Source organism: Chinchilla lanigera, unplaced genomic scaffold, assembly GCF_000276665.1.
Source record: "Chinchilla lanigera isolate Chin_1 unplaced genomic scaffold, ChiLan1.0 scaffold00111, whole genome shotgun sequence".
NCBI lineage: Eukaryota > Metazoa > Chordata > Mammalia > Rodentia > Chinchillidae > Chinchilla > Chinchilla lanigera.
Window position 1 is genome coordinate 2,890,106 of NW_004955512.1, and position 12,223 is coordinate 2,902,328.

General features: G+C 39.8%; 1 protein-coding gene across 1 annotated transcript in view; it reads left to right on the top strand.

Moving 5' to 3' along the window:
* Positions 1–8,090, top strand: part of Rfk (riboflavin kinase) — a gene marked incomplete in the record, with an annotated part of 8,931 nt that extends 841 nt beyond the window's left edge. The window contains 3 exon segments of the mRNA XM_005408308.2: positions 701–852; positions 4,965–5,067; positions 5,646–8,090. Coding sequence (XP_005408365.2) covers positions 701–852; positions 4,965–5,067; positions 5,646–5,776 — 386 coding nt within the window.
* Between the last annotated feature and the right edge of the window lie 4,133 nt (positions 8,091–12,223).

Here is a 12,223-nt window from a genome sequence, read left to right on the forward strand (position 1 = left end):
GCTGGCCTTGAGCTCACTTTGTAGCCCAGGCTGGTCTCGAACTCACTTTGTAGCCCAGGCTGGTCTCGAACTCGCAACAATCCCCCTGCCTCAGCCTTTCGAGTGCTGGGATTACAGGCGTGCGCCACCACGCCCGGCTACCTGCATTGGTTTTAGTAATTAAGACCTGACTGCTTAATTCATCATTACAGATACCTACCAGGGCTGTTCTTGACCTTTTAAATCACTCTTTTGAGTTTGGCGTTTAAGTGTGTATGTTTTGAAAGTGAGACTCTTAAAATGCCTCAGCACATCGTTTTTGTTTGTTTTCAAATTTTAGGAGGCAGTCTCCTTATGCTGCCCACGTTGGCCTGATTTCACTATGACCTCTTGCCTCAGCTTCCTGTGTAGCTGGGACTATAGGTGCACATGCCTCATTTCATCTGTTTTTTGTACCCATTTTTTTTTTTCTGTTCAGATAGTTTTGTTCTTTTCTGAGGGGTGGTTTGAGAGAAGTATATACGTGCCTTGTATCTTAAAAGCTATTCACGTGAAGAGGAGAAAGGAAGCCAAACAGTTATATAGAAGGATGGCTTGGTAACCATAGTCAAGGTCATAGTTGTGAGCGTAATAATGTAGATTAGTCCTTCGTGTGATTTTTTTTTTTTACACTTATTTAATATGAAACTTAACATTTGGAGTATTTCCTTCTGTTGTTTAGCTAACTTTCCTGAACATGTGGTAGATAACCTTCCAGCGGACATATCCACTGGCATTTATTATGGTTGGGCCAGTGTTGGAAGTGGAGATGTTCATAAGATGGTGGCGAGCATTGGGTGGAACCCATACTACAAGAATTTGAAAAAGTCCATGGTAAGACTCATACTTTGCTCTGTAACCGAAAAAGGGATGAGGCTAGAGTCATTTGTGGTATTAGAGGCACATAGAATTCATCAGTGATGATCACAACATAATTCAAAGGGTAGAATATTTGGCGGCACACTTAAAGGACTTAAAAATGAAGTATTTAGTTACTACTGTATTTGAATGGAGTATCTTTTTCTTTTTACACTACTTTCAGCCTGTTTTGATCCAAAGTGAATTTCTTTTAGACCGTAGAGTTGGATCATAGTTGGTATTTTTTTTTTCCTGTGTTGAAGATTGAACCCAGGGCCTCAAGTATGTACATGGGGCACTCCTGAGCTATATCCCTAGCCCTTTTTAAATTTTTTATTGTTTTTCTTTTGAGATAAGGTCTCACTGAGTTGCTCAGGCTGGCCTGGGACTTATAATGGGGCATGAGATTCCTCCCTGGCTAGATCACTCTTTATTCTTCCATTTTCTACTTTTTTTTGGAGAGTTTAATCCATTTGCATTTACAGTAATGCTGATGGTTTCCACAATTTTGTTTTTTTGTTCTCTGTAACATTTGTCCATTTCTTCTTATTGCCTTCTTTATTTTTTTTGGAGACAGAGTCTAGCTGTATAGTTTGGACAGGTTCTGGACTCCTTATGTAGCCCAGGGTGGCCTCAAATTCACAGCCATCCTCCTGCCTCAGCCTCCCAAATGCTGGGATTATAGGCACATGCCACCACACCCAGCTGCCCTTTTTTTTGTTGATGGTACGCAAGAGTGAACACAGGGCCCTTACTCTGAGCTACCTCCCCAGCTCCCCCAGCTCTTTTTACAAAAAAGAGCTTGAACTGCCATCCTTTCGTTTCATGCTCCCTCCTCAGCCTCCCAGTGCTGGGATTACCAGCATGTACCCTCACACTGACTTTTAGTTGCCTTTGCATTTTTTTAATAGTGACACATTTTGATTATTTTCTCATTTCTGTTTATATATTTTCTGATTTATTTATTTATTTTTTTGTCTTTTTGAGACAGGGTCTTGCTATACAGTTCAGGCTGGCCTTGAGCTCACTTTGTAGCCCAGGCTGGTCTTGAACTCGCAATGATCCTCCTGCCTCAGCCTCCCAAGTTCTGGGATTACAGGCGTGAGCCACCACACCCGCCTCTATTTATGTATTTTCTGTAGATAATTTTTTTGTAGTTATCAGGGAGATTATACTTAAAATGCTTAAATTATAAAAGTCTAATTTGAATTTATACCAATTTAGCTTCAATGGCATACAGAAGTTACAAATTACATGTTTTTATATTGTATACCCAATAACATAGATTGTTTTTATGCATTTTTTTCAAGTCATATGTAGAAAATAAAATGTGAGGCTGGGGATGTAGCTCAGCAGCATGGTGCCTGCCTGACAAGCACAAGGTCCTGAGTTCGATTTCCCATATCACCTCTACAGTCTTTAGTGCTATACTTCTGGCTCTTGTTTTTAAATTCACTTGGAGGGTATACTCCTTTTCTTCCTTACTTTCAGCTTTTTTCACAAGATTCCTACAGTTTAAATGTTTTGTTAGATTTGACTGAATCCTTTGTGAGCTTCAAGTGTGTGTCAGAAACAGGTTCACAATGATTTAAATTTTAACTTCCTTGTAAAGTTAGTAAGAGAAGTTTGTCACAGTTGAGAAACCATAACACCGTAGTATTTTGCTCAGTATTTCAGTTAGCTTCTGGATATTAAGGTGATGGAAATTATTGGAGGAGGTAAAGAAAAAAATTGATAAAAAGCATACTGAGTACTTCTCTATAGAATGAGGGAGGAAAAAAAGGGAGGGGAGTTTATCCCATGACTAATTTTTCTTAAGAGCTGAGAGATAACAGAAATAATGCCATTGAGCCAGTAAAGGAATGTCTTGCAAGTCTGTTGATAAGAGAAAGTCAGTTTTTCACTGATAAGTTGTTGATACATTTCAGGGCTTTTCTTTTTGCATCTTTTTTTTCTTTGCTAGTAACAGACATTGTGAGATTCCTGTTCAAGTCTTAGGCTCTTATTTTAGAAATTGTATTATCTTATTGTCTTAAGGAAGTTCTTAGTGTCGTCTAGGTCCAATTTCGTTGTTGGAACTGTGAACTATGTATTATGAAATCAGGAATTTCTTCTATTTCATGTTCTTTTTGTTGTTCTTTTTCTTGTTTGGTAGTGCTGGGAATTGAATCCAGGGCTGTGTGCATGCTAGGCAAGCACTCTACCATTGAACTCCATCCCCAATGCAAAAGTTCTTAATTTTAATATAATCCAGTTCATCATTTTTCTTTTATGGTTGGTTAGTGTTTTAATAATTTCTTTAAGAAATTAAAGTTGGGCATGGTGGCACACGCCTCTGAATCCCAGCACTTGGGGACCTGAGGCAGGATTGCCACAAGTTTGAGACTAGCCTGAGCTACATAGGGAGTTTAAGGCCAGCCTGAATTCAGAGCAAGACCCTATCTCAAAAAGAGAGAGACAGAAAAAGAAAGAAATATAGACAGACAGAAAGAAAAGGAAGGAAGAAAGAGAGGGAAGAGAAGAAGGAAGGAAGGAAGGAAGGAAGAAATTTAAAAGCTATGTTGACCTATTAAATTAGTTTTGGATATGTATACAATAAAGGTCAAAATTGATAGTTTTTGTTCCCCAAAGAGATATGGAGTTGGTTCAGCTCATTTATTAAAAATGTCCCCTTTTCTGATACTACTGCATTGTCATATTCTTTGTAAATTAAGTGACTTTATATGTGTAAGAGTCCAAAAATACATCTATGCATGTTTGATTTGCTTGTCTTTTCTTGACCCATTACTGTAGGGGTCTTAATTTGTATAGCGGTATAACAGGTCTTGCTATCCTGTGTGATTTGGAAAGTTTTGTTTTCCAGATTTCCTTGGATAATTTTGTCCTTTCTATATAAGTTTTAGAATAGTTGTCAGTTTCTGAATCTGTGTATCATTATGGGGAGAATAGTAAACCAGTACAGGGAGGACTAACGTTCTGATCCATCCTGCCCTGCAAGTGCCACAAATCTTTAAGCTGACACTTCCTTCTCTTTCATGTATAAAAGATAGGGAACAGGAGAAGAATCATAAAATAAATTTATTTCTGTTGCCCTTATCTTTAGGGTATTTTTTAAAAATATGCACATAAAGAATATGTACAAAGTGATTTCCTTCTAGATAGATAAAACGGGCAAGAACACTGCAGCCAGCATTCCATTAATGACCCCAAAAGATCATGACCCTCCTCAACCAAGAAAACTAAAAGGTTATGAAAAATTAACACTATGTTATTTTTGTAAGAAAGGAAATAAAACTTACTTTAGTCTAAAATCTCATGTAATATATCCCTTCCTTCATTTGGGGGTGAATCATATTTAGGTGCACAAGGTTAACTTACCAAGTTGGTTCAGAAAGAGTAAACACATCTTGTGTGTTTTAAATAGACTACTTGTAATTTTTCTTAGTATCTGTTCCTTTATTCTGAATAATTTAGGTATATTCTTAGCAGAGGGGTGATAGATAAATACAATTTAAGGATCACTTCATAGATAGGATTTTTTCATGACATGCTTCAAAATATCTCTTCAAAGTAGATATATCTAAGTAGTTTACACTTAAGCTGTCCAATTTCCAATGCTACTATCCTGTTAAGCCTCAGCTGTCTTATTTCTATTGGTCTTTCTGCCTTTTTGTCTCTGATTTGTTGTTTAAGGGAATCTACTAAAACTTAGATGGTTTATCTGAATTGGAGAGATTACCCATTTTAAACAGCAGATCATACCAGCTTTGTGGTATAACATATCAGTTTTATGGGTAAGGTTGGGACAGAAACAGGAGTGATGAAAGTCTTTAAAACTCTTTTTTTTTTTTTGAGACAGGGTTTCACAATGCAGTGTAGGCTGGCCTTGAACTCACTTTGTAGCCCAGGTTGGCCTAGAACTTGCAGGCATCCTCCTGCCTCCGCCTCCCATGTGCTGAGATAGTGGGTGCGCCACTTTCAAAACTCTGACAAGAATTTATTGTTTCATTTAAATTAGCCTACCTTAAACATGAAGGTGGATTTCAGATTTCACATCCCCGGTAATCTTTTCATCATTTTGGTCATAGGAAACTCACATCATGCATACCTTCAAAGAGGACTTCTATGGCGAAATCCTCAATGTGGCCATTGTTGGCTACCTCAGACCGGAGAAGAACTTCGATTCTTTAGGTAAGCTCCTACGTTGATCTTTAATATTTCTACTGCCACAACTATTCTCTACAGCTAGTAATAATGATAGTAGGACATATATTATTTGAGCATTTAATGTGTGCCAGGCACTGTTGGGTCTCAGGTGAGTAAATTCATTTATCCCCACAAGAACCATGTGAAGGATTATTTAACCCATTTCACAGATGAGAAAATTGACACAGCGGTTAAGTAATTTGCCCCAAATCGCTGTCCTAATCTGTCTTTGTTGCTGTGACTGAATGCGAGACGAGTGTTTGTGAAGAGGAGGTGTTTCTGTGGCTCGTGTCCTGTGTAGTTGTGTTGGCTTCACCATCTGAGAGCCAGCCTGCAGTGTCTGGCAAGGCCCTTGCTGCTGTGTAGGGAAAGCGTCACATGGGTGGACAGGGCGCCAGAGAGAAGGCGCCAGAGAGAAGCGCTGAGGTGAGCTCACACACAGCCACTCCTTTTCCTTATGCCCGAGAAAAGGGACAGAGCAGCATTTACTGGGGAGGCTGAGCAAGAGGAAACAGTACCTTGGCAGTTTCTCACTACTTTTACGTGGTATGTTCTCTCTGCAGAGTCACTTATTTCAGCCATTCACGGAGACATTGAAGAAGCTAAGAAACGACTGGATTTGCCAGAACATTTGAAACTCAAAGATGACAATTTCTTCCAGCTTTCAAAAGGCAAAATTATTAATGGCCACTGATGAAAAATTACCATATTTATTCATTTGCTTTGTTTTCTGGTATTTCACTGTTCATAATTATGCAGTCTCGTCTTGGTTATATTTTAAAAATCAAACATTTTCCCATAGCTGTGAACTAGCTTAAAGTATACAGTAGTACAGAGTTAACCCAACTATGCTTCAGCTGTTAAATCCATCATGCTGTAGTAGTACTAGAAATCTTCTTTTCAAAATCAAGAATCTTCTTTATGTAATATGCAGATAAAAATGAACCACTAAAAGGTGTTGTCTTCTAATGGAAATAAAGTATACTGTAAGGATGGGTAAAAAGGCATGTCAGTAGTTGGAGATGAAAACTATAATTCTCATGGTAGGGTACCAGCGTGTATGTATTTGTGTAGCATATGCTGCTGGACAGGGAAGACTTGTAAAATAAGCAGAAGTTTGATAATTTATTATAAACCTGAGTAAGAAAGTCCATACTGAATTTTTGATATTTTCTACATTAATATATCAATAGGCATGAAGAATTTTATAAAATTTGGTTTAACTCATTTCCCTTATGAAGTCAATTCATTTTGCGTCGCCATTTTTTATGTAATTTCCTCAATTCTAAGTGGCCTAGATATCCTTTGCCTATCAGTTTGTTTTTTTCAAGATAGTAAAAAAACCAAACCAAAAAAACCACACCCCCTATGCAGTTTTTTAATTCCGAAGTTCTTACTTTTGTGTTGGATAATTTTTTCTTATTTAATAGTAGGTGTTCTTGTTCTTCAACATTTTTCCTGACATTCATTCTTTTTTCCTTTCAACAATTGTAACAGTTTTTCCATTTGAAATAACCTACGTCTGTACACTTAAGAGATTGCCCCTGTCCCCATCATTGCATTCCATCACTATGCGAACAGTGATTACGTGTATATCTGTATTGCTTTTTTTTTTTTTCCAGTGCTGGGGATTAAACCCAGGGCCTCACACACATGGCCAGTGCTGGCGAACCTTTGAGAACTTTCAGTGATGAAGGAAGCCCCCTATGGCACACATGTTGTAGGTTCACCACCACTGCACAAGGCCACTGCTCTACCACTGACCTACGCCCCCAGCCCCTGTATTGCAGTTTTAAGAAGCTTCCTCAGGATTTAACACATGCCCCTTCTTTATATGGGCTAGTTTCATAACACGAAGTGCTTATTTTTCCTCCTTGGGAAACTGTTTGAGAGCCAGTTAAACTATGAAATAGCAGTTTATTTATTTTTCATGTACTTATATGTTCCAGAGTAAATTTAAACTGTTGTACTTGTGTATGCTCAATATAACTTTAATGCTAATGTGGAGAATACTTGTAACTTGAAGGAAGGGTATAGATAAAAATTTAGTAAATTTCACACTTTGCATTTTTCCTTTTCCTAACTTTTGGCCACGTGAGTTCTTTTGTTTATAAAGGTAAAAAGTTGTCATTGTTCACTTTGGTAACAGTGAGTCATTGTTCACTTTGGTAACAGATCTGGGGGAGCAGTTTGGGAGGGAAAGAGTTGAAGTATAAAGTAGGTAGTTTTAAAGATAATTCATTTTCCCTAATTACTGATATTTAATAGACATTTGTAAAGCATGTTCAAAAACATGTAAAGTTGTTGGAGCAAAGGAATGCACATATAAATTTTGTTTGGTTTTTGAGACAGGGTCTCACTGTGTAGCCCAGGCTAGCCTCATGGGGACCTCATGGCGATCCTACTGCCTCAGCCTCCTGAGTGCTGGGATTACAGGCATGAGCCACCACACCTGGCTGCCTTTTACTTTGTGCTGTATGAATTTGTGGCAGACAGTGCAGTCTGTAGATTTTCCATTTATTTATAAAAATATTTTGAATTTGTTTTTTAGTGATCCTGAGAATTCAACCCAGGGGCTTGTGCATGCTAGGCAGATTCTCTGCCCCTGAGTTACCCTTTTCTCCCAGCCCCCTGCGCTGAAAATACAATTTTTGATGTTAGAAATCCCTATACTTGAAAGAAGCCTTAATTATCCAATTATCAGTGGCTTTATGAAACACAGTTGAAAACAAACATGGACATTGTTAAGGCAGATTTGTATTTAGTCTGAATAGCCAGCTGCTAATTACGTTCTCATTGTGTAGGAGTTCTTTGGTATGTATTGTTACTTTGCATTTCATTAAATAGCCATTGCTTTTGAAAAATCATACAGTATGTTGTCAAGGGGCTGTGTTTGCACTTAATAGTTTCATGTTAAGTGTTTCTGAATTGTAAGAGGATATAGTAGTTCCATTGTGATTTGTCTGAATGTTTTCAGGCCTTGAAATAAATCTTAACTAAGTAATTTTTTTCTCTGCTTGTGTAAGCTTGAATCTTTTGTCTTCTTAAACTTGTAATTTGTTGGCTGATTTTTACCTCAAGATGTCTGACAGGTCCTGAATAGCTAGGAAAAGGTGGCAGCTGTAGAGAACCTAGCAAGCAGTGGTTCTATAGTCAAGGGCCTTGATTTCCTGCAATTTTTTATGCCTGTAGCAGTGACTGAGGTTTATTTGGAGAACATTCACTGGACACCAGGGGTCTTCAAAGCCTACTTTCTGAGAATGAGAGTTTGCATTATGCTTTGGAGTTAAAGGAGCCAGAGGAGCATGAGTCGGTGTGGCTCCCTTGTACAATTCCCGCTCCAAGACACAGTGCTGTGACCTTCGTGACTTATGCGGTTAGCTCCACATGCAGGAACATGGAATTCATTTGTCTGTCTCTGTGCACCCAGTTCTCATCTCTAGAATACGCTCATCTCCAATAAGAAGACTTAGCAGCTTGTAGTGATTACAGAACACACTTCTGAAAGGGAGATGTAAGCCCAAGTTTCCTTAGGGTTCCTTTTAGAACAGTTTTGTTTTCCTGGAAAAACTGCTCTCCTTTTCTGGTTCCTCTCATATTTGGAAAATAGATATGGAGAATCAGTCTCACCTTCAGAGATAGACCTGGGAAACAAATATACCTTAACCAAAAGAAACACTACAGCAAAAGTCAGATTGCAGATAGGGATTAGTATATACAGAATTTTGAAATGACTCTGTTCAGAGAAAAAAAAACCTATCAAAATGGTAAAATGACAAAAATTGTATAAAACATGAGCAGAGTTCAGGTACAGAGGTACATGCTACAGTTCCAGCACTTGAAAGATTGAGGTGGGGTACACTTGAGCCGGAAGTTCAAGACCAATCTGAACAACATAGCGAGATCCCATCTGAAAAAAGAAAAAAAAAAAATGAGCAGGGCTGGGGTGTATAGCTCAGTGGTAGAGCACATAGCTTCAGCCCCCAAAAGGAAAAAAAATTGTGTATTTGGAAGGTGTTCTAAAAGTTGGGAAATGTTGGATGGACTTTTTATTTCAAATCCATATATATATTTTAAATACATATTTGGTTTTTTTTTTTTTTTTTTTTGGTCTTTTTGAGACAAGGTTTCAATATGCAGTTGGGGCTGGTCTTGAACTTGCAACAATCCTGCCTCAGCCTCCTGAGTGATTATATATTCACATATATAAATTTATTTAATTGTTTTTGAGGTGTCAAAGATCTAACCCAGAGCCTCGAGCATGTCAGGGCAAGCATTATATCCCTGAGCCACACAGCCAGCTCCTTGAACATGTTTAACTTCATACTCATTTGTGGTGGGAACAAAATTATTGTCTTAGCAATTGGGGTGAACTCATTTTTAAACAGCGGATTTGCAGATTTCACGTGATGTTGTGGTTCAATTTCAGACTTCTCAGGTAAAGTACTTTTTAATTTAATGACCACAACGTCTGCACACACACAAATGGTAGAGTTTTCTTTGCTGTCAGTATTTTCTGTACTCATATGTAGCCAGTGACCACTGTATTAGACAGTACAACTACAGGGGGTCTATAAAGGAAATGATGTATAGTAAGTAAATTGTGCATTCAGATTGACAGCTGGGCATGGTGGCACAAGCCTGTAATCCTAGCTCTCAAGAGGCTGAGGCAGGATGATTGCCATGAGTGTGAGGCCAGCCTGAACTACACCGTGAGACCTTGTCTTAAGAAAAAAAAAAAAAGATTAACAGTTGGACCCATTGCTTTAAGGCATGTTGTCTGAAAACGTAATCACTATATTCATGAGATTACTTTATTTATTTATTGGTCTTCTTTGAGACAGGGTCTTGCTATGGAGTTCAGACTGGCCTTGAGCTCACTTTGTAGCCCAGGCTGGTCTCGAACTTGCAACAATCCGATCCTCTTGCCTCAGCCTCCCGAATGCTGGGATTACAGGCGTGCGCCATCACGCCCGGCTTCATGAGATTAAAATGTCACATACTGATAAAACCTTTTTTATTTAAAGATACTTAATCCACAGTGTTTACCTTTTAATCTTAATTTGCAGAAGCTCAGAGCGATATTCAGTCACTGTAGTTACTGTGAGCTAGCACTGTGTGGTCTTCAGAACGCTCCAAAGAGCCCTGGGGCTTCCTTGAAGGCCCTCAGGTGATGGGCAGGCAAGGAAATCTGCCCCCTGCTCAGTCTGCTGAAACCAAGCCGGAGCTCTTAGTGGGCTTAATGTGCGTGAGCTCTGCAGAAGATGTCGTTGGATAAGAATGCTTCTGTTGTTAAGCAGTAAATCACTTCTGCTTGACTTAGTCCACTTGATTCCCCCTCCCTCAAGGTTCCCCTCTCTGTCTTCATGTCACCCTTTCGTGTGAGGCATACGGTGGGCCACACGAAGCACTGTAGCAGCAGCTGGTTACGAGTTCTGGGAGCATCAGTGCCTCCAGGGCACGAGAGGATTATCAGGTGTGGGTTCTGCTTGGATAAACAAATACTGGATGCTGAGTCACTCAAGGGGATTTAGGTTCATTTCAAGGTTCCTTTAGGCCTTTCTGAGCCTTCAAAATGTTTTCTAGAGCTGCACATAGTTTATTTATCGATTTGAAGGTATTTCAGGTTTATGGAAGGCTCCCTGTTACAGCTTGGATCTGAAAAGTCTCCTGAAAGGATCACTCACTCGCTGGCTGAAGGCTTGGTTCCCAGTGCAGCATTTTAGGTGGGATTTTTACAAACTGGGGTAGGAGGGCGCTGACTCCTCAGTGGATGAGCCTACCTACAAGTTCATAGCTGGATGGCTGCTAGGAGATGCAGCCTGCATCTGTCCCCAGCTGTGTCTTGTCCTGGGCCTGCCCTTCTCAGTACCTCTCCTGCTGTATCCTGGACGCCAGGAGGTGTAAGCCTTTCTCCCGTGCTGCTTTTGCTCTGGCACAGCTGAGCAGGGGCTGACACCTGAAACCATGCACCAAAATGAATCTTTCCTCCTCTGAATTGCTCATATCAGATGTTTTGTCACAGCAATAAAAAGCTCAGTAACAGAAATTTGATACCGAAGCCAGGTGTGCATGCCTCTAAACCCAGCCCTCTGGAAGACGTAAAGGAGGGGGATTGAAAATTTGAGCTAGCCTGGGCAACTTTATGATTTAGTGAGACCCTTTCTCGGAATATAAAATTTAAAAGGCCTGAGGATGGATGTTAGTTCAGAGGTTCTGGGTTCAATCCCCCAAGTACAAAGAAAACAATGGTACCCAGAAATGAGGTTGTTGTGGGCATACCTGATGATGAGGATCAGAAGCCTGTGAAATTGGAGGAGTTTGGAAATGTTTGGAGTCTGGAGAAGCAGGTTAGAGACGCTTAGAACATTGTGAGTTGGGCTAAATGGGCAGTGGTTGTGTGAGCTCAAGCCATCAGCGTGCTGACAGGAATGCGGACGGGAAAGATGTGCCCGTGAGGTCTCAAGTGGGAACAAAGGAAGGCTCTTGGGAACTGCACTGGAGACCATGGATGTTACATCCCAGCAAAGAGCTTGTGTATAAATTTGTCCTTGCAAAGACTTCGTAGAAGGTGGAGTTTAAAGGCGATGGACTGGTTTTTCCAGGCAGCACAAGCACTCAGGAAGTGGCATGGGGATAGCTAGCTGCTTTTAGCTAGACTTATAGTAAGAATAGGCAGCAGAAAAGATTGAAAAACTTGCAGTTTGGCTAGGAAGGGAGTGTATTTAAAATTGAGGCCAAAGCGGTGATTGTTGCTAAAGAAACGAGCGCCATTAAAAAAAAACAAGTTCTAAGAGGGACTGGAAATCTCAGGCCAGCCTGGATTATACAATGAGACCCTGTCTCAAAAAAAAATAACAGTATTTGGAAATGGGAAGAAAATGTTCAAATGAGAAGGGGAGCAAGGGGTGGTGGGAAGAAGGGGCAAGGAAAAAAATACAAGGAAAAATGGAAACAAAGCTTCTGTAAATAAAGGGGAAGACGGGCTGAACGGAGGCGAGGGGACTGGGAAAAAAGAATCAGTTCATGATGTATGACCTCACCACAGGCTCACAGCAAACCAGCTCACCATGCCTAAGAACTCAGCCAAAATACAGTGGTGTCTTGGTTTACAAACAGTTTGTTTTATGATTTTGGGGAA